General features: G+C 40.8%; 1 protein-coding gene across 2 annotated transcripts in view; it reads left to right on the top strand.

The window, feature by feature from the left end:
• Nucleotides 1-8,141: 8,141 nt before the first annotated feature.
• The window catches only part of alg6 (ALG6 alpha-1,3-glucosyltransferase), a 106,283-nt gene continuing 91,224 nt past the window's right edge, over nucleotides 8,142-23,200 (top strand). For both annotated transcript variants that reach the window (XM_062028257.1, XM_062028256.1), the window contains exons 1-8: nucleotides 8,142-8,333; nucleotides 8,574-8,658; nucleotides 9,694-9,783; nucleotides 9,895-9,983; nucleotides 10,071-10,153; nucleotides 12,696-12,760; nucleotides 16,773-16,958; nucleotides 17,873-18,008. In XM_062028257.1, coding sequence (XP_061884241.1) covers nucleotides 8,252-8,333; nucleotides 8,574-8,658; nucleotides 9,694-9,783; nucleotides 9,895-9,983; nucleotides 10,071-10,153; nucleotides 12,696-12,760; nucleotides 16,773-16,958; nucleotides 17,873-18,008 — 816 coding nt within the window. In that variant the 5' untranslated portion in view covers nucleotides 8,142-8,251. The remainder of the gene's footprint in view (nucleotides 8,334-8,573; nucleotides 8,659-9,693; nucleotides 9,784-9,894; nucleotides 9,984-10,070; nucleotides 10,154-12,695; nucleotides 12,761-16,772; nucleotides 16,959-17,872; nucleotides 18,009-23,200) is intronic.

Below are 23,200 nucleotides of genomic sequence, written 5' to 3' on the forward strand. Positions count from 1 at the left end.
TGGGAAAAGATAAATGCGGCTTCTTCCTACTCCTTTTTGGACATGCTGTAACAAGAAACTGGAAATATGTGATGTACCATATTGTACTTGTATGCAGGTTCGAAATAAACTAATACCATGACCACCATAACAATACATTATTATTATTGTTACTATTATGTTTATTAGGGGTTTTGAACGCACCACAATTATGGGCAATGCGATACAAAAGTTAACATTTTATTTATGATGCTTGTATATGATGCCATCAGCAGGTGAGCCATCAATTGTGGCATCTACAGACTGTAAGTTAAAGCTGTGTGTGTTGCTGCTTCAGGTGTTCTGTCCAAATGGAGAGAGTCAGTTGCCATTCCTTTTTAAACGGTGATGAAAACTAATAAGTAGGCTACCATTATTTGCGTCAATGTGAACTGTCCCACGCTGCAAGTGTCTACATGCTTACAGGTCAGAGAACACAATGAAATGAACAGAATTCATGGAGAAACTTTGAAGCATGATGCAGCTGACCTGATGATAAACTAGTTTGAGAAAAATGTTTTGGTATTATTCATAAGACTATTGTACTTTTCAGTTTTGTAAATATTGACTATTGTGTGTGAAATCCTACTTAAGGTTAAATTCAGTTTAAGAATTAGGCCAGTGGTGTCCAAACATTTTCCAGCGAGGCCCACATAGAGAAAAATTGAAGGATGCGAGGGCCACTTTTATACATTTTGTATATTATATATATATATATATATAACCAAAAAAATGTAGGTGAACATATGATAACACTTGAAAAAAACTTCTACATCTTAGCTTTGTGTTATAGACAACAAAGAAATAAAATAATTTATGATTATTTTAATAATTATTTTATTTGTATTTATGCTAACTGTGCTCAAAAGTAAGCTTGTATTTACTAATTTTGCTATTGTACCGTCAACTGAAATGCTTTTGAGAGCTTTAGTACACTCAAAAACATATCATGTCTCACAAGAAATGTGTACACTTTTTCATCATGACAGGACATACGGAAATCCTCAAAGACCTTATACAGTAAGACGCTCAGGTTGTCGGCTATTTTGGTTTTCAGGTCCCATTTTTATGGGATTTGGTCCCGTTTAATTTTTAATAGTTTTTTGTTCTACAAACCCTGTTTCCATATGAGTTGGGAATTTGTGTTAGATGTAAATATAAACGGAATACAATGATTTGCAAATCCTTTTCAACCCATATTCAATTGAATGCACTACAAAGACAAGATATTTGATGTTCAAACTCATAAACTTTATTTTTTTTTGCAAATAATAATTAACTTAGAATTTCATGGCTGCAACACGTGCCAAAGTAGTTGGGAAAGGGCATGTTCACCACTGTGTTACATGGCCTTTCCTTTTAACAACCTAACTCCAACCTGGAGAAGAGGATTGCACTTTGCCAGGCCTCTACCTTCACACCTGTACAACTTGGGTGTCCCACCTGAAGACTAAGGTCCTGCTGGTATCTTTTAACCACAATAGGAGGGAACCTCTAAGGGGGAAAAAAAAAGTAAAATAAATCAAATAAAGTATCCTTCATCCACATTTTATCAACCATCACAACATTTATCTTAACTTGATGGCCTAATTCAGGGGTGTCCAAAGTGCGGCCCGGGGGCCATTTGCGGCCCAGAGCTCAGTTTTTATTGGCCCCCTATAGACAAACTAACAGGTCCCAAATTACAAACCCTGTTTCCATATGTGTTGGGAAATTGTGTTAGATGTAAATATAAACAGAATACAATGATTTGCAAATAATTTTCAACCCATATTCAGTTGAATACGCTACAAAGACAACATATTTGATGTTCAAACTGATAAACATTTTTTTTTTGTGCAAATAATCATTAACTTTAGAATTTGATGCCAGCAACACGTGACAAAGAAGTTGGGAAAGGTGGCAATTAATACTGATAAAGTTGAGGAATGCTCATCAAACACTTATTTGGAACATCCCACAGGTGAACAGGCTATTGGGAACAGGTGGGTGCCATGATTGGGTATAAAAGTAGATTCCATGAAATGCTCAGTCATTCACAAACAAGGATGGGGCGAGGGTCACCACTTTGTCAACAAATGCGTGAGCAAATTGTTGAACAGTTTAAGAAAAACCTTTCTCAACCAGCTATTGCAAGGAATTTAGGGATTTCACCATCTACGGTCTGTAATATCATCAAAGGGTTCAGAGAATCTGGAGAAATCACTGCACGTAAGCAGCTAAGCCCGTGAGCTTCCATCCCTCAGGCTGTAGTGCATCAACAAGCGACATCAGTGTGTAAAGGATATCACCACATGGGCTCAGGAACACTTCAGAAACCCACTGTCAGTAACTACAGTTGGTCGCTACATCTGTAAGTGCAAGTTAAAACTCCCCTATGCAAGGTGAAAACCGTTTATCAACAACACCCAGAAACGCCGTCGGCTTCGCTGGGCCTGAGCTCATCTAAGATGGACTGATACATAGTGGAAAAGTGTTCTGTAGTCTGACGAGTCCACATTTCAAATTGTTTTTGGAAACTGGACGTCGTGTCTTCCGGACCAAAGAGGAAAAGAACCATCCGGATTGTTATAGGCGCAAAGTTGAAAAGCCAGCATCTGTGATGGTATGGGGGTGTATTAGTGCCCAAGACATGGGTAACTTACACATCTATGAAGGCGCCATTAATGCTGAAAGGTACATACAGGTTTTGGAGCAACATATGTTGCCATCCAAGCAACGTTACCATGGACGCCCCTGCTTATTTCAGCAAGACAATGCCAAGCCACGTGTTACAACAGCGCGGCTTCATAGTAAAAGAGTGCGGGTACTAGACTGGCCTACCTGTCTCCCATTGAAAATGTGTGGCGCATTATGAAGCCTAAAATACCACAACGGAGACCCCCGGACTGTTGAACAACTTAAGCTGTACACATACTTGCCAACCCTCCCGTTTTTAGCGGGAGAATCCCGATATTCAGCGCCTCTCCCGACAACCTCCCGACAGAGATTTTCTCCCGACAAACTCCCGGTATTCAGCCGGAGCTGGAGGCCACGCCCCCCAAAAAAAAAGTCTGCCGCAGCTGCGATTGGACCTGACCAGCCTCCGGGTACAAGTACTGGAGTACCAATTGCTTGCCAGGGAAGATCTTCCCCAGGAAGCAAGGATTGACCGGTTTTGGGCCATGCTAGGGAGAGATGGAAGATTCCACACTCTCGTGCATTTGATGAAAGCACTTTTGTGCGTGCCACACAGCAATGCATCATCAGAGAGGGTGTTCAGCATGGTTAGAAAAATAGTGACAGAGAATAGAAAGAGGATGGACAATTCAACCCTTAACAAAGCATTGTACTTTCAAGTACAACAATGAGTAGATGAGTGTTGTGTGTGTGTGTGTGTGTGTGTGTGTGTATATGTGTAAATAAATGAACACTAAAATTCAAGTATTTATTTTATTTATATATATAATAAAATAAATATATCCATCCATCCATCCATCCATCTTCTTCCGCATTATCCGAGGTCGGGTCGCGGGGGCAGCAGCCTAAGCAGGGAAACCCAGACTTCCCTCTCCCCAGCCACTTCGTCCAGCTCTTCCCGGGGGATCCCGAGGCGTTCCCAGGCCAGCCGAGAGACATAGTCTTCCCAACGGGTCCTGGGTCTTCCCCGTGGCCTCCTACCGGTCGGACGTGCCCTAAACACCTCCCTAGGGAGGCGTTCGGGTGGCATCCTGACCAGATGCCCGAACCACCTCAACTGGCTCCTCTCGATGTGGAGGAGCAGCGGCTTTAGTTTGAGCTCCCCCCGGATGGCAGAGCTTCTCACCCTATCTCTAAGGGAGAGCCCCGCCACCCGGCGGAGGAAACTCATTTCGGCCGCTTGTACCCGCGATCTTGTCCTTTCGGTCATAACCCAAAGCTCATGACCATAGGTGAGGATGGGAACGTAGATCGACCGGTAAATTGAGAGCTTTGCCTTCCGGCTCAGCTCCTTCTTCACCACAACGGATCGATACAGCGTCCGCATTACTGAAGACGCCGCACCGATCCGCCTGTCGATCTCACGATCCACTCTTCCCTCACTCGTGAACAAGACTCCAAGGTACTTGAACTCGTCCACTTGGGGCAGAGTCTCCTCCGCAACCCGGAGATGGCACTCCAACCTTTTCCGGGCGAGAACCATGGACTCGGACTTGGAGGTGCTGATTCTCATCCCAGTCGCTTCACACTCAGCTGCGAACCGATCCAGCGAGAGCTGAAGATTCTGGCCAGATGAAGCCATCAGGACCACATCATCTGCAAAAAGCAGAGACCTAATCCTGCAGCCACCAAACCAGAACCCCTCAACGCCTTGACTGCGCCTAGAAATTCTGTCCATAAAAGTTATGAACAGAATCGGTGACAAAGGGCAGCCTTGGCGGAGTCCAACCCTTACTGGAAACGTGTCCGACTTACTGCCGGCAATGCGGACCAAACTCTGGCACTGATCATACAGGGAGCGGACCGCCACAATCAGACAGTCCGATACCCCATACTCTCTGAGCACTCCCCACAGGACTTCCCGAGGGACACGGTCGAATGCCTTCTCCAAGTCCACAAAACACATGTAGACTGGTTGGGCAAACTCCCATGCACCCTCAAGGACCCTGCCGAGAGTATAGAGCTGGTCCACAGTTCCACGACCAGGACGAAAACCACACTGTTCCTCCTGAATCCGAGGTTCGACTATCCGGCGTAGCCTCCTCTCCAGCACACCCGAATAGACCTTACCGGGAAGGCTGAGGAGTGTGATCCCACGATAGTTAGAACACACCCTCCGGTTCCCCTTCTTAAAGAGAGGAACCACCACCCCGGTCTGCCAATCCAGAGGTACTGCCCCCGATGTCCACGCGATGCTGCAGAGTCTTGTCAACCAAGACAGCCCCACAGCATCCAGAGCCTTAAGGAACTCCGGGCGGATCTCATCCACCGCCGGGGCCTTGAGCTGTTCTGGTCACGTGACCGCTCATGAACTGTATCGCACTGACGCCTGCGCGCCAAACTGTGTTTATTAGGAAGCGGCGCAATGCGTGTTGTTGACGAACACCGTTAGGGCCGCTTGTTGTCACTGTCACTCAAAGTTGCATTTCAAAATTACACAGAATAAATGTGTTTATTTTGTTTAGAATTCAGATGGGTTTGATTTGGTGCGCGGCATATATAGGCTGTGCGGCGCACGGTGTGCGCGGAGGACGCTTGAGCACTGCGCAATTGCGCAGGCGCGCACCTTAGAGGGAACGTTGCTCACAGGGCACAGAGGAGGCGTCAGTGCGATACAGTTCGCGTATCGGTCACATGACCAAAGCAGCTCATGATCGGTCACGTGACTTTCTAAAAGCGGTACGCGCACCGACACAGGGTTTCGCTCTATGAGTTCGACGCATGTGCCGATGCATCTGTGTTGCAGGACCCATCACTACTGTTACTAGAGAAAGGTACAGGAATGACGGCGTGGCGAAGTTGGTAGAGTGGCCGTGCCAGCAATCGGAGGGTTGCTGGTTACTGGGGTTCAATCCCCACCTTCTACCATCCTAGTCACGATACATGTTCACATTATTTGACTGTATCTATAAAAGATAAAAATATATTTTTATTTAAATGAAGATATGAAATAATCCTAAATGAAATACAATGACTTGGTTTATATTATTGTATATACTAGGTCATAAAATCAGTGTCAGTTGAGTCGGTCCATAGGTTGCCTGTAGGGATTTTTAATGTCCAGCAGATGTCAGTATTTAGTGACACAGTATCGACACAGTATCAATACAGTTTTGCAATGTGTCGAAACGCTTCATGAGGCCTCATCAACCCATCACTAATATATACATATATATATATATATATATATATATATATATATATATATATATATATATATATATATATATATATATATATATATATATATATATATATATATATATATATATATATATATATAGCTATAATTCACTGAAAGTCAAGTATTTATATATAAATATATATATATATATATATATATATTTTTTTTTTAATGTCATGCCCAGCTTCTCGGGCAAATCATATAGCAGATGTAGATGCCCATATCGGCTGTTCAGATTTACTTTACAAAAGAGAAGTGTAGGATACTTCTCTTGTTGCCTTATTTGTATTTTAACTTTATTAAATGTATTTATATTATCATTTGGTGCAGCCGGTCTGGAGCAGGAGGGGATAGAAAGAGAAAAAAAGGAAGACAGAGGGGGGAATTGTGGGGACAAGAGGGGGATTAGACAGAGAGACAAAAACAACAACAGCAAACACAACAACAACAACAACAGAGCAACATCAGCAAATACGACATGTACAAATATGATGGTAAAAGTAATAGCAAATAAGCAGTTAGCGAAAATAAAAAATAATACAGAAATGACAATGAGCATTATTACCCTAAAAATGGAGCAATATGAATACCAATAGAAATGGTGCTATTGATAATAAACAATACCAATACTTTACCTTTATTATCAACAATACAATTGTTCAAATGCAACAATACATATACGTAATGATAACTTGAGATACGAAAGAATGCAGAAAAATGCAGGGGAAGAAAGAGAAGCAACCTACATTAACCTTGTAGATTGTTATAGTAACAATAGGTTAAGCTTTGTCAGTGTGCCATGTGTTATACCCAGTTTACCCTAGGGCAACAACGTTAATATATGTTTGATGAAACGTGATTATGTGCATGAGTGTATGTGTGCATATGTACTTGTATATGTACAGTATGTGTACATGTGTATTTGTACAGTGAATGTATATGTATAGAATGTGTATGTGTGTGTTTGTACAGTGAATGTATATGTACAGTATGTGTATACAGTATGTGTGTTTGTACAGTGAATGTATATGTACAGTATGTGTATATGTGTGTTTGTACACTGAATGTATATGTACAGTATATGTATGTGTGTGTTTGTACAGTGAATGTATATGTGTAGTATGTGTATGTGTGTGTTTGTACAGTGAGTGTATATGTACAGTATGTGTATATGTATGTTTTTACAGTTAATGTATATGTACAGAATGTGTATACAGTATGTTTGTATAATGAATGTGCGTGTGGATGTACGAACTTTGAGTGTGTAAATATGTACTGTATTTGTATATGTATGTGGGAGCGTAGGTACCTATGTATGTGTGTATGTATGTATGTGAGTATATGTGAATTTGCATGTACAATACATTTGACTCCCAGTGTGTGTGGGAGCCAGAGTACGGCCCCAGCCTCCCCGAGAGCCCATCCCACAAACAGTTGGTGGGGTGCCCAGGGAACCAGGGACCACCGCCCCCACGCAGCCAAGACGGACAGCGACAGGAACCCACAAGGGCCAGCAGCAGGCCGCAGACAGACGCACCCGGCAGAGGACAAGGCACGAGAAAAGCAGGGGGCTACTCTTAACTCTCCTCTTAACCACGCCCCTAACCACGCCCCCGCCCCAACCACCCCCCCCCCTCCCACCCCGACCAAGCCCCCACCTCCCGATATTGGAGGTCTCAAGGTTGGCAAGTATGGCTGTACATCAAGCAAGAATGGGAAATAATTCCACCTGAGAAGCTTAAAAAATGTGTCTCTTCAGTTCCCAAACGTTTACTGAGTGTTGTTAAAAGGAAAGGCCATGTAACACAGTGGTGAACATGCCCTTTCCCAACTACTTTGGCATGTGTTGCAGCCATGAAATTGTAAGTTAATTATTATTTGCAAAAAATAAAATAAAGTTTATGAGTTTGAACATGAAATATCTTGTCTTTGTAGTGCATTCAATTGAATATATAACACAATTTCCCAACTCATATGGAAACGGGGTTTGTACATTGTCTGTGTCGACTGTCCATGTGGAACGAACTATTGAGGATAAACATAATGGGTATAAACACTCTGGGGAAAAAGTGAGAAAAAAGTAATAATTAATTAATGTATTCATTTATATCTCATCGTCGAATAACAACAAACCGGATTTAATTGCAGCCCGACACCGCAGATGTTTAAATAACTGATTTTCCGAGGGTACTTGAACGTTTCATACATTTCGACTGGGGCGTCAGAGAGCGTTGACCAATAACAACGTGCAACGATTTCTACATTGATGACGTATACAGGAAATGCACACAGCCTTAAAAAAACCGCCTCATTGAATGGATGTTTAAAAATTTTACCGACTAAAAAGCACATTTTAACCATTCGGGAGTTATGCAAACGTGGTGTCTTGTTTCAATATGTATTTTGCTCGGCGTCGTGGTGAGATGGGGAGTGTCCTTAAATTCGTATTCCGGTAGGAAGCATGTACTACTCAAAAAGCCATCAAAAAGCTGTGTATCTAGTGCTGTATAGTTATAGTTATATGTAGTTGGACTGCTCCGACTCGAGAGTACAATAAAGTACGGCAGAAATTAGTTTACAAGTTTATAATGTTGCTAATATAATGCTTATATTATAGGGTTGATGCAGTGTGTTTAAATATCATTCTTGGTTTCCTCAAACACAAAAGTGACAGTTGAATGTTTTTCTGTAGGTGCAGGAAAACCACCCTTATTTGGCGACTATGAAGCTCAGAGACACTGGCAAGAAATAACTTACAACCTTCCTGTGCAAGAATGGTCAGTTTTAAACCTCATGTAAACACTATAGAGCAGGGGTGTCCAAAGTGCAGCCCAGGACCATTTTCATTCTATAAATTGTATTATTATAAAACACATAAAAAGTGGTACAAAAGAGAAAACCGCTGTAAAGTAACGAGAAAAAGCTGAAACGCTAAAAACTAGAGGTGCACGATTTATTTTTTGTTAAGTTTGGACACTAATTAAGGTTCATAGCGATGCTGGCGTTTCAGATGGCTGATAAGGTTTGATGTGTTTAAGCGTGATGTTTTTTTCATCCCCTCCTCGCTGAATGTCGGCTAAATATATGGTGCAAATAGCACATAAAAAGTATCTGAAAAAGTTAAGAAGTCCCAAACGATCGACGCCATGTTTGTTTACCATGAGCCTGGAGGAAGTTTACCACACGAGTCGGAGAAAAGGAGCACTTGATTTGTTCACCCGAGCACAGTGCGGGGAAACTCGCCTTTTTTTTAAATAATTTTTTCGTATTGGTATGATGCCATGATTCCTCATATCGATAATAACTTGTCCGATATTCATCTTGCACCCCTAATAAAAACAAGAATTTTACATGCAGGCTGTTTTTTTTCTCTTAAAAAAACTACAATGTTTTGGCTTTGTAAATGAATTATATCAAAATGGCCCACACATCCTGTATTTTTCAGTGTGGCCCTCAGTGGAAAAAGTTTGGACACCCCTAAGATAGAGCAAATTCTTTACATTGTAGTATATGCCACATATGCTGGTCTTTCTCTCTGTTGTCATTGATCTTGTCTTATTACATACAGTATGTGCTTTGATGACTATAGGAACTTTTCAGAGTCATCATATCAATGTGTATGTGGCAAGTACATGTGCAGGCATAATCCAAAAGACAAAAATACAAACAAGGGTACTCATTTTGTCTGTTATTGTGTTGTGTATTCATATTCAGTACTATGCATTTCAAACTATTGCAATTAGAGAATACCATGAAGTTCCTTTTACAACGTCAACATTAATACAATAAATTCCCTTTTTGCTATCATTCAGGTACTGTAACACCACCGACAATGAGTTGAACTATTGGGGTCTTGACTACCCTCCTCTAACTGCCTATCACAGTCTGATCTGTGCTCATGTGTAAGTATGTTTTCCACAGTAGAACAGCAACCTCACTAGTTTGACTGTAGCATCAACCAATTAACTTCAATCTGTCGGCATATCCAGTATGACATTTATTTTACCCTACAGTGCCAAGATAATACATCCTGAATGGGTGCAGCTTCACAAATCCAGAGGTTATGAAAGTACATCACACAAGTTGTTCATGAGAACCACAGGTACAGTAGGTCTGAACACAACTTGGGTACATTCCTTGGGGTAGCAAACTATATAATAAAACATTTTTGTTTCTCTTTCTGTTGCAGTGCTGGTTGCAGATTTACTTATATACATCCCTGCGGTGGTATTATATTGTTTATGGTTAAACGATGGCTCCATTAAGAAAAAGGTGAGCCATGTTTTTTGTGAGATCTAGTATTTATTGGGATATCTATTAATATAGATTAGGGCTGGGGGGCATATCGAGTTTGTAAAACATATCGATATATTTTTAAACAAGATATGAATTAAGAAAATATCGTAATATCAATATCATTTATTTCACGTTGAAATGACCAAACACTGCTTATTTGTTGTGTTCCTTGTTCTCCCCCGCTTCCCACTCCCTCTCAAAACTCCATGGGCTACTAAACCCCGCCCTTCCTCCTTCCAAGACGTGCTTGCACGTATATAAGAACATCCATGATTGGTTGGTTGTTTACTATGATTAGTCACGATTTATATCTTTAAAAAACTAGTGGAAGATGGCAGAGGGATTCTCTTCTTTAGATGTTTCTTTTAGCGATGTAGACGACGTCCAGGAAACCCACAATGCGTCTACTTGGCCACATTTGGACAAATGTATGCGTCTGGATAAAACATTCATTTGAGTTGTTTACCATGTAAGCCCAAATCAAAACTGTGCATATTTCGCACAAGAAATGCTGCCAAAAATGTATGCCGAAGTGAGGAAGATCATAGCCGCACAATTAAGTAAAGTCACTTACTTGGCGCTGACCAGAACCGTACGTGTGTGACAGTCCATTACATCGTCGACTGGGAATTAAAAAGTGCCTGCCTGCAATTTTTTTTTTTTAATCTGAGTTTGATACATTTTGAATTATTTGCACGGCTATGTTATTTGTTTTACTTAGAAAGAATATTTTTCTATTTATTTTATGTTATGTAATTCTGTGCTACTTAAACAGTTTATTTTCTGTGCTGTTAATACCCATCTTGACTAACTGGCTTCATAAATGTGCCACTGACTGTTTACAGTACACTTGTCTTTCACTTCAATTTCACTGAATCTCGCTCAAAAATGAATATCTTTACATGTATACTTTCACCGGAAAATATATCGAATATCGAGTTTAAGTAAAAATATATTGAGATATACCTTTTCGTCCATATCGCCCAGCCCTAATATAGATACATAATAGACATCACTTAGAGATTTGTTAAGCCATTATTGACCATTAAAGGCCTACTGAAATGAAATGTTCTTATTTAAACGGGGATAGCAGGTCCATTCTATGTGTCATACTTGATCATTTCGCGATATTGCCATATTTTTGCTGAAAGGATTTAGTAGAGAACATTGACGATAAAGTTCGCAACTTTTGGTCGCTGATAAAAAAGCCTTGCCTGTACCGGAAGTAGCGTGACGTCACAGGTTGTGGAGCTCCTCACATGTGCACATTGTTTACAATTATGGCCACCAGCAGCGAGAGCGATTCGGACCGAGAAAGCGACGATTACCCCATTAATTTGAGCGAGAATGAAAGATTCGTGGATGAGGAAAGTGAGAGTGAAGGACTAGAGGGCAGTGGAAGCGATTCAGATAGGGAAGATGCTGTGAGAGGCGGGTGGGACCTGATATTCAGCTGGGAATGACTAAAACAGTAAATAAAACACAAGACATATATATACTCTATTAGCCACAACACAACCAGGCTTATATTTAATATGCCACAAATTAATCCGCATAACAAACACCTCCCCCCTCCCGTCCATATAACCCGGCAATACAACTCAAACACCTGCACAACACACTCAATCCCACAGCCCAAAGTACCGTTCACCTCCGTAGAGTTCATACAGCACATATATTTCCCCAAAGTTAAGTACGTGACATGCACATAGCGGCACGCACGGACGGGCAAGCGATCAAATCTTTGGAAGCCAAAGCTGCGTACTCACGGTAGCGTGTCTGCTATCCAACTCAAAGTCCTCCTGGTTGTGTTGCTGTAGCCAGCCGCTAATACACCGCTTCCGACCTACAGCTTTCTTCTTTGCTGTCTTCATTGTTCATTAAACAAATTGCAAAAGATTCACCAACACAGATGTCCAGAATACTGTGGAATTTTGCGATGAAAACAGACGACTTAATAGCTGGCCACAATGGTGTCCCTATATGTTAGCTACAATCCGTGACGTCACGCGCAAACGTCATTATACCGAGACGTTTTCAGCAGAATATTTCGCGGGAAATTTAAAATTGCACTTTACTAATCTAACTCGGCCGTATTGGCATGTGTTGTAATGTTAAGATTTCATCATTGATATATAAACTACCAGACTGCGTGGTCGGTAGTAGTGGGTTTCAGTAGGCCTTTAATATATACAGTTAGTCAACATATATTTAGTCTTTTCATTTCTGAGGTGCATCTATGATTTCTGACCAAAGGGCACTGGGTTTGATCCCACCTGGGCGTCATAGACACTCTGTAATGCCCCTTAATCAAGAAAGACATTTTTTACAGGTGCAGGTAAAGTATTATTTAAAAAAAAAATCCTCATCTTATAAGATAAGTCACTATATTAGACACATCTTAGTTGGATGGTTTGTGGCAAGGTTTGTCCTTAGAGAGCAATTAGAACTGATGTTACAAAGAAAATACTTGTGCTTCCTATCCATTACTTAATCATACAAACATATTTGTCCCCAGGTTTGTACTCTGCTCTGCTTTCTGATGTATCCAGGACTACTTCTAATTGACTATGGACATTTCCAGTATCCTTTTCTTTTCTTAAAATGTTAATGTATTACTTTAGCTTTCAATTACAAACTATTCATCAATCACCTACAACTTTAGGTGGCAATAACAACCCAGAAGTGAATTTGAGGGTTAAATGTATTTATGTATACAGGAGAATCCAAAAGGTCGAGCATAATCTATTGTGGAACACTGGTCAATCTCCAATTAATAGTCCGTTACAGTGTCAAACCTTTGCTATCATGATACCTTTATCAAGGCAATGTTTATTTAACATTTTAGCATTCATACTAGGCTTGTACGGTGTACCGGTATCGGCGCCCGCGTCGAAGTCACGTCATGATTGCTGGTTTTACGAGCAGAGGAGTATGTTCGGTCGCACACAATCACGCAGTACTTGCAAGCAGACACAGTCTGTAGACAGAAAGGGACAACGGACGCATTTTGGCTTAAAAACTAACGATAAAGGTGAAGTTATAACACTGAAACGCCCTCAGGAAGAGATGCTTTAAAACATGGCTAGCTAGCGGCAAACGTCCATCCGCCGTCGGCAGTGTTTTAGGTACTTCTAAATCACTATGGCGACAAATAAAGTAAGTTTCTTACAAGTATCATCCCTGCAGGCTTCACTACACACCGTAGCTCACCGGCATCAAAATGTAAACAAATGTCATGGGTGGATCTACACCTGACATCCACTGTAATGATATCAAGTACAGGAACGTATCTAGTCAATAGTACTATGATTACGTCGATATTTGTTGGCATCACAACATCTTCTTTCGTTTTTTTAAAATGTATATTATGTTTATAAACTCAGGAAATATGTCCCTGGACACTTTGAATATGACCAATGTATGATCCTGTAACTACTTGGTATCGGATTGATACCCAAATTTGTGGTATCATCCAAAACTAATGTAAAGTATCAAACAACAGAAGAATAAGTGATTATTACATTGTAACAGAAGTGTAGACATAACATGTTAAAAGAGAGAGTAACCAGATATTAACAGTAAATGAACAGGTAGATTAATAATTCATTTTCTACCACTTGTCCTTAATAATGTTGACAAAATAATAGAATGATAAATGACACAATATGATACTGCATACGTCAGCAGACTACCGTAATTTCCGGACTATAAGCCGCTACTTTTTCCCCTCGTTCTGGTCCCTGCGGCTTATACAAGGGTGCGGCTTATTTACGGCCTGTTCTTCTCCGACACCGACGAAGAGGATTTCGGTGGTTTTAGTACGCAGGAGGAAGACGATGACACAATGATTAAAGACTGACTTTTCATATACCGGTAGGCTGGTTATTTTGATAACGTACAGGCGAGCACTTTGCATTACTTTGCACCGTTGTATTATTTGTACTCTGCACGAATGCTGCTCGCCATGTCAAAGATGTGAAAGTTTGATTGAATGATTGAAAGATTTATTGTTAATAAATGGGACGCTTTGCGCTACCAAACAGTCATCTCTGTCCCGACAATCCCCTCCGTGGTAGCAGGAACCCCTATATACTACGGTAATTACACATCAAAACCCTGCGGCTTATAGTCAGGTGCGGCTTATATATGGAGCAATCTGTATTTTCCCCTAAATTTAGCTGGTGCGGCTTATAGTCAGGCGCGGCTTATAGTCCGGAAATTACGGTAATTAGTAGTCTTTGTTTGTTTACTTACTAGTAAAAGACAAGTTGTCTAGTATGTTCACTATTTTATTTAAGGACAAACTTGCAATAAGAAACATATGTTTAATGTACCCTAAGATTTTTTGGTTAAAATAAAGCCAATAATGCAATTTTTTGTGGTCCTCTTTATTTAAAAAAGTACCGAAAAGTATCAAAATAATTTTAGTACCGGTACCAAAATATTGGTATTGTTACAACACTAATTCATACACATCAAAGTGTAAATAGGATGTATGGCTGTATACAGGGTTGGGCAATATGGTAAAAAAAAAGTTTTTTTTAATTTCATCATAAGTGTTTGCAGAATGAAGAGGGCAGTAAACATTTTCCCTCCAAAAAAGTACCTGATTTTAAGTTCTACGGCAGTACTTTGTGGGTGGTGTGGCTCAGATGGGAGAGCAGCTGGCCAGAAACTTGAGAGTTCCTGTTTCGAATCCAGCTTCCGCTTTCCTAGTCACTGCTGTTGTGCCTTTGGGCAAGACACTTCACCCACCTTGCTCCCAGTGCCACCCACTGGTTTAAATCTAGCTTTAAAATGTAGATACTGGGTTTAACAATGTAAAGCGTTTGAGTCTCTTGCGAAAAAGCGTAACATAAATATAATTCACTTCACTTCACTTACCCAGACTTGACATTAAAACTAGTGCGGTCAATTAATGCATTTAAAAAATATATAAATAAAAAAGATTATCACACTTATGAATATTTTATTAATCACGATTAATCGCAGTAAATTACTTGCATGTATAATTTAAATTAACTGACAGGGAAACTGCACTTTTTGGAATTTTGCCTAAAATTCAAAATCCCTATGTGAGACAAGAACACATGTTCTTGTTTTATGCATTCTAAATCATTAATAAATGCTAGTAAAAGTCAGCCAACAATGCAGGTAATGAGGATTTAATTTATTCCGCCTATAAAGTCCTCTAAAAAAAACAACAACATTTTATATAAATGCTGTAAGTATATATGTAATCTCGTACCAGGCACATTCATGAAAACATATAATATTTACCATATTTTGGTCATTTAAAGCATAACCGGAACATTTTGACGGCGCATACATTTTATAGAGCACATTGCAACATTCACTATTTCTTTCAACAATAACAGCTACTACTAATCATGGCAGACTTCTTGAGAGCCAACTACGACTACTCTGAGACAAATGAGGATCCAGAACCTTGCATTTTTGAGCCTGAATATACAGAGGATTAACTACAAGTTTTAGATGCTTGACGCTAAGTAGATCTAGCTCTGGTGAAACACTAACCCAAATTAAGTCTGAAAACCTTTGACAAGTTGACTTAATGTCCGTCGCCGCCCAATAGGACCTTTCAAAGTCTAAAATGCGATCCGCCTTGATGACGAAGTAATTTATTTTGAAAGTAAAAGAATACTATATTTTGTTTTTGTGCGTGACTTCCTGTCCAACACTAGCAGATTTTAGCTGAATTTAACAGATTTTTTGCGGTGTCCGTAAAAAATTAAAGTTTTGCGTATATTTAGCGCTGGAATGCGGAACGACAATGGTATGATGGTGACGTTCTGCGGGCGGTGGAAATTGACACACAGACTTGAATAATAACAGAAAGAGTGTGCAGGTAGTTGCGCATTCAGTGGAAATTCGGGGTAAACATCATGTAGCAGTACTGCTAAGTGATAAACAAGAAACACAAACTACGAAAATATTACAACAATCACTTACTGTACAATGTCTGCTCTGACTGGGATGCCGATTGATGACTCAAGCTGGATCTGCTTATTACTCAGCTTCTAAAAGTTCTGACAATGCTTAAAATGACCAAAATGCGTAAATATTACATGTTATTATAAATGTGCCTGCTACTACTTTACTTATACAGTTACAGCATGTACGTATATAAAACATTGTTGGATGTTTTTTAGAGGACTTTTAGGTGGAGTAGATTTAATCCCGATTACCGGTACCTGCATCGTTAGCCGGCAAGTTGAGATTCACAAAAATGAGAAAGACGTGTTCTTTTCTCACATAGAGATTGCGAATGACTATGAAATTCCCCCAAAAGCGCAGTTCCCTTTTAAAGACCAAATGAGGCTACAAACAAAATCTTGTTGAAGGCCACAAAAAATTTAAGGGTCAAGGACCATATAACGACCTGCGTCGTAGATGTAGCCATTTACGGTTAAGGTAAAGAAGCATGTGTAGTCAAAATGAACCAGCGCTTTTATACATGATTAATGCTGTAATTTGTTTTGTGATCAATTGCATGTATTAATTAACACGTTAACTTTGACAGCCCTAATTAAAAGATTCATTATTATAATATTGAACTTAACAGTACCAGGTACAATGCAGTAAGCCTTGGCTTTGCCCTGTGGGCTGTTCTGGCTCTTGGACTGGGCTGGGATGCACTGGGCTCAATGGCTTTCACAATGGCCCTCAACTACAAACAGATGGAACTCTACCATGCTCTGCCGTTCTTCTGCTACCTCCTGGGAAAGTGTGTTAAATTGGGCCTGAGAGGTCGAGGGTGAGTCTTTTTATGTCTCTCCAATGCTGTGCAAGTGTTGCGAGTGATGAGAGTAGAATTTAGTTTCTTGTTGTCTGTTATGTGCATTCTAGGCTTGTGGTTACAGCTAGAAAAGCAAGCTGAAAAATATTTGTCCATAATAGATTCTTATTATGCCTTCATGTCGTTTTGACCTATGTCACTTGGTGTAAGAAAGCTCAGTTCTCTCAAGCACCACATAATTACTGAGGTAATCAGATTGGATGCTGTTACTCGTGTCTGTTTATCTAGTAACAATGTTCCAAGGACATTTCAAACAAATGGAGTGGCGGATTAGAAGGATTGGTGGGAAGATATGTCCAGATGACATTTTAGCCATGCCCAAACTCTTCAGCTATGCTCATGTGTGCAGCTTCACTAGCAGCTTCCCAGCTACAGCTGACAAGATCACTGCAGGGTATGACCTACACTGAAGACTCAAGGCTGATGTGTGGCTTTCACTGCATTCCTCAAAGGGAATTCAAATCCCTAAACAAGGGCAGCCCAACTACCGTGGTACCTCAGTTTTTGTTATTCATCCATTCTCAAGGATTTGTTAAAAAACCAAAACAAATTTGGAAGTCCAAATATTCTTCTCTAGACACCCAGAAATGTTAACACAGAACACTTTTTATAGAGAATCAATTATTCATAGAGCACAACTTGTAGGCAAGGCAAATCAAAGTGCATACAATTTACAAGAATGCGAATAAAATCATAAATTAAAATAAAATCTTCATCAAAATGTTGAGTGTAGATAAAATAGTTTAATTTGTATATTATCTGTTAATGGCTGAGCTTTTATGAATCATTATAACAGGATGCTCACATTTCATTCATGTAATGCTTATTTTTTAAATTACTATTTTTGTGTTACACTCTTTTTTTTTTTTCAGGTTGTTGCTGTTTCTGAAAGTCGCTGCTACAGTGCTGGTGACTTTTGCCCTCTGTTGGCTGCCTTTCTTGTCTGACCCTAGCCAGGCCTTGCAGGTGCTCAGGAGAATATTTCCCGTGTCTCGAGGCTTATTTGAGGTACAACAGTTGAAAGAAAAACGAGAAACTCACATGTCACAGATCTAATCTTTCCACCAAGAAAGCCTCTGTTCTTTTTTTGCACTTGTCTAAGAATTGTGGTTCAAACAAATAAACAGGAGGACACGTGTGATCCCATAACAACGTTTCCAGGGAATTACATTTTATTCCCGAGAAACTTCATGCATTTGAAAAATAATCATTGAATTGAAAGATACTGGAATGTTTTAATGAGAGGCAAGCAATGGTTCCTTGTGTCCTCCAAACAGTTCCATTTTCTCAGCATGGTAAACACAGTTAAGTCCTTCAGTCCGTCACTGATCAGAGAAGGATAACAAGAATCAAATCTGAGAAAGGTCAGGGGATCAGTTACACTCTATCTCTAGGAAGTGAAAGGATATGAGGAGAGTGTGGAGATGGCTTATTCTGAAATCTTAGATGTAAGGTGTAGTCAGTACTGTTCTAGTTTGACATTCTAGGGCTTCTTTTAGCTAACAAATCTTATGGCCGGTCTGTATTATTGGCTGATTAAAAGAGTGGTACAAATTCATGTCAGCCAAAGAATGCGCTTCAGAAAACATGTAACAGACCCTTGGTGACTGAAAAGTTTCATAACTTTCATTTTGCATAATGATGTGGCGTGGGACGGAGTGGCTCGGTTGATAGAGTGCCCATGCCAGCAACTTCAAGGTTCCAAGTGCGATCCCTGCTTTTGCCATCTTAGTCACTGCTGTTGTGTCCTTAGGCAAAACACTTTACCCACCTGCTCCCAGTGCCACCCACACAGGTTTAAATGTAGCTTGAAGATGTAGATAATGGGTTTCACTATGTAAAGCACTTTGAGTCTCAAGAGAAAAGCGCTACGTAAATATAATTCACTCTTAAAATAATTAAAAGATGCCTTAGGAATAAAAAAAATATATAAGTTTAAAAGTTACATGTTCAAAGAAATGTTTGTGCCACTCTAACTGTAATCACATATAGACAAAAAAACCATTTAGTATTCCCTGGCCACTTTATGGTTTACTTTACTACGATCTCAGTGCATCACATATTTTGAAGTACCACTGAGTACATTCAATTTGAGTACCCATTTAAGTTTAATGTTAAAATTACATAGGTTTCAGAGTGTATGAAGAGTTTTAAGCACAAATGAAGTGTTTAGCTTCTAAAAGATGGAAAGTACCAGTAGAGTGGGAAAAGAAGTTGACTACTTGTGTTTCATTGTATTCATTAAACCCTATCCAATTGCATTTACAATTTGCAAAGTATGTGAAAATACCATCTGAACATTACAAATTCAGTCAGCCATTTTGGATATTCCGCTTAAAATATTTTTGGCAATTTCCTTAGATTCTAGATCACTGTAGTAACGCTTCTGCACTCTGACCATATTATTAGATCAGCAATAATGGAAATACACAAAAATTGCAAAGAGATGTGCTGTTTATCATTCACAATGTTTATGTAAGACAAGAACACATTTGCTTGGCTTTTTTTAATGCATTCGAAATTGTCAAAAAATTGCTAACAATTGAGCTAACAGATCAAGGGTCTTCTATTGCGCCCATTATACCCTCTTAAAAACATCCAGAAACCGCCAATAATACTCCATTTAGATGATGTGACCTGAAAAACCAAATGTAAGCGATATTGTTATTATAAGCGCCAATGCAGTTGGCCTATTTTAGCGGGGCATTAATAGCAGTTAGCTAATGCTAGCTTACTCTGCTATGGTTGACACACTAAGCCGGCGTCTGCTTCTGCTTCATCTCACACTTGCTAAAAGTAAATTCTAGATTATAATTCATGCATCTCTCACCTGGTAGTAGACTAATGTGGCTATGGACCGACAGGCTGGTCGACTTCGACATCCCCTGAGAGGGCGAAAAAGTCATAGTTGCTGCAACTTTTTTTAACCTTTCGTGAGGATTGCGATTTGAGGCTTCATTTAAAATGGAATTTAGTGAGCGTCCCGTTGTTCGGCATCCCAACGAGAGTGTAAATTGTACAGTAAGTGTTTGTTTTATTATGATTTATAATGGTTAGTTTGTATGTTTGGCACCTAACAATGTTGCTAATGCTCTATTGTTACAATAAAGCTGCATCCATTTAGCACTTTGCTTCTAAAACCTATTGCTCATTATCTTTGGGTTTGGGCTCAAAAATATAAGTTTCTGATCATAATTTTTCCCAAAGTAATTGTTGTTGGCTCTCACGAAATCTGCTTGATTAGTTAGCATTGTTGTTGATGGGGAAGGGAGCTGTGGTTCCTAACGCTATGTCACGGATCACGTGAATGGCTTCCTCATTAACTCTCAAATAAGCTCGATAATCTCTCTGAGATTGATACTGTTTTGGTCATATCTATTTATTTGCAAAATGTAAAAGTATTTTGATGTCATAAATCAGAAATATATGATAATAGCCCCCGCGACCCGAAAAGGGATAAGCGGTAGAAAATGGATGGATGGATGGATGGATGATAATAGCTTCAATATAGAGGCAACTTGTTTTTCCACTCTACTGTTACTTTAAAGGCACATAGTAGAGCTGGTGCCTCAACCTACGTGCACATTGTGTTCCACGGCCGAGCACATAACGCAAAACACTGGTATCTCAAATCAGCCTATTAAAATTAATTTAATCTGTGCTTGACCCCCCATACCCTCACAAAAAAATAACAATTTAACATGTCTTTAAAAAAAAAAAAAAAACTTGGACAAAAAATATTGTTTAAAAAACGTTACCAAAGCATGTACTACAAACAACTACAGTAATTTTTCTAAATGTAATAGTATTGTACAGACATTTTCTAGAGGACCTGACTAATGCGGTGTCTCCTTTGGGCTGCTTCTTCGTCTAGTGTTGCCAAGTCTGCTTTTATCAGTTATTATAAGCTACTAGTTTCTATAGTGCTGGAGCGTTTCTCTTGTGACATCTGGCAACACTGTCAATCGTGTAACAAAAGGAGCTAGGAAATCGCTTATTAAGTTCCTCAGAGACGTATTTGAGTGATGAAGCGGAAAAGTCAGTGTTGACAACAAGTGATATGTATGTCTGTGTACCAAAGCTAATGCTCGACCATCCATTTTGTTGAGTCAAAACTAGACAGAACTAACTGAAACACGTCAAACACAGCATCTGAAGCTTTTCAATATTTTTATGTATAAATGTTCATCGTTTGGACATGTGTGGCTGCATTTTGCGAATGCTGGCTCACTTGCCGATTCGGCTGCTAACAGGTAGGACGTATTTTCAATAGTTTGTTTCTCTAAATTTGTTTTTCCACTTCCTTTATTTTGCTCTAATTTTTTTTTTGTTCCGATTAGTATGGTTTTAGGGCAGGATTGTGTTGATTTCTTTGTTTCTTGTGTAAACGAAGCTGGAACAACAACGTGTAATAGTATATTATCCCTTTATTGCTCAAATGGCACAGCCCTGTTACAAATATTACTTCAACCGAGAGCGAAAATACTCGCACCTCATGGTATGCTTGCAATTTAAAGCAAAACAAAAAGCTGCGAGACAGCTCTAATCTCACGTTGCTTGTAAGTTAAAGCACCACAAAATTAGTATACATCATAAAATAAATAGGGTCTCTAATTCAAGGAAATGCATCTACCACGGGGTGGTCTGAAAGGATAAAACACGATAAACCGAGGGAACACTGCACACAGACATTTCTTACATGGGTAACCAATAGGGGTGTGGGAAAAAATCGATTCGAATTCGAATCGCGATTCTCACTTTGTGCGATTCAGAATCGATTCTCATTTTTAAAAAATCTATTTTTTTTAATTTTATGTACTCCTCTCTGAGCTGCCACCTTACTGTGGTAGAGGAGTTTGCGTGTCCCAATGATCCTAGGAGCTATGTTGTCCGGGGGCTTTATGCCCCCCGGTAGGATCTCCCAAGGCAAACTGGTCCTAGGTGAGGGATCAGACAAAGAGCAGCTCGAAGACCTCAATGAAAGATAAAAACAAGGAACCCAGATTTCCCTCGCCCGGACGCGGGTCGCCGGGGCCCCCCTCTGGAGCCAGGCCCGGAGGTGGGGCACGATGGCGAGTGCCTGGTGTCCCCATGGGGCCCGGCCGGGCACAGCCCGAAGAGGCAACGTGGGTCCCCCCTCCAATGGGCTCACCACCCATAGCAGGTGTCATAGAGGTCGGGTGCGAAGTGAGCTGGGCGGCGGCCGAAGGCAGGGCACTTGGCGATCCGATCCTCGGCTACAGAAGCCAGCTCTTGGGACGTGGAACGTCACCTCGCTGGGGGTGAAGGAGCCTGAGCTAGTGCGCGAGGTGGAGAAGTTCCGACTAGACATAGTCGGACTCACTTCGACGCACAGCAAGGGCTCTGGAACCAGTTCTCTCGAGAGGGGCTGGACTCTCTTCCACTCTGGCGTTGCCGGCAGTGAGAGGCGACGGGCTGGGGTGGCAATTCTTGTTGCCCCTCTGCTCAGAGCCTGCATGTTGGAGTTCAACCCGGTGGACGAGAGGGTAGCTTCCCTCCGCCTTCGGGTGGGGGAACGGGTCCTGACTGTGGTTTGCGCTTACGCGCCAAACCGCAGCTCAGAGTACCCACCCTTTTTGGATTCGCTCGAGGGAGTACTTGAGAGTGCTCCCCCGGGTGATTCCCTCGTTCTACTGGGGGACTTCAACGCTCATGTTGGCAGCGACAGTGAAACCTGGAGAGGCGTGATTGGGAAGAATGGCCGCCCGGATCTGAACCCGAGCGGTGTTTTGTTATTGGACTTTTGTGCCCGTCACAGATTGTCCATAACGAACACCATGTTCAAACATAAGGGTGTCCATATGTGCACTTGGCACCAGGACACCCTAGGCCGGAGTTCCATGATCGACTTTGTAGTTGTGTCGTCGGATTTGCGGCCTCATGTTTTGGACACTCGAGTGAAGAGAGGGGCGGAGCTTTCTACCGATCACCACCTGGTGGTGAGTTGGCTGCGATGGTGGGGGAGGATGCCGGACAGACCTGGCAGGCCCAAACGCATTGTGAGGGTTTGGTGGGAACGTCTGGCAGAGTCTCCTGTCAGAGAGAGTTTCAATTCCCACCTCCGGAAGAACTTTGAACATGTCACGAGGGAGGTGCTGGACATTGAGTCCGAATGGACCATGTTCCGCGCCTCTATTGTCGAGGCGGCTGATTGGAGCTGTGGCCGCAAGGTAGTTGGT

Source organism: Entelurus aequoreus, linkage group LG19 (assembly GCF_033978785.1).
Source record: "Entelurus aequoreus isolate RoL-2023_Sb linkage group LG19, RoL_Eaeq_v1.1, whole genome shotgun sequence".
NCBI classification, from domain to species: domain Eukaryota; kingdom Metazoa; phylum Chordata; class Actinopteri; order Syngnathiformes; family Syngnathidae; genus Entelurus; species Entelurus aequoreus.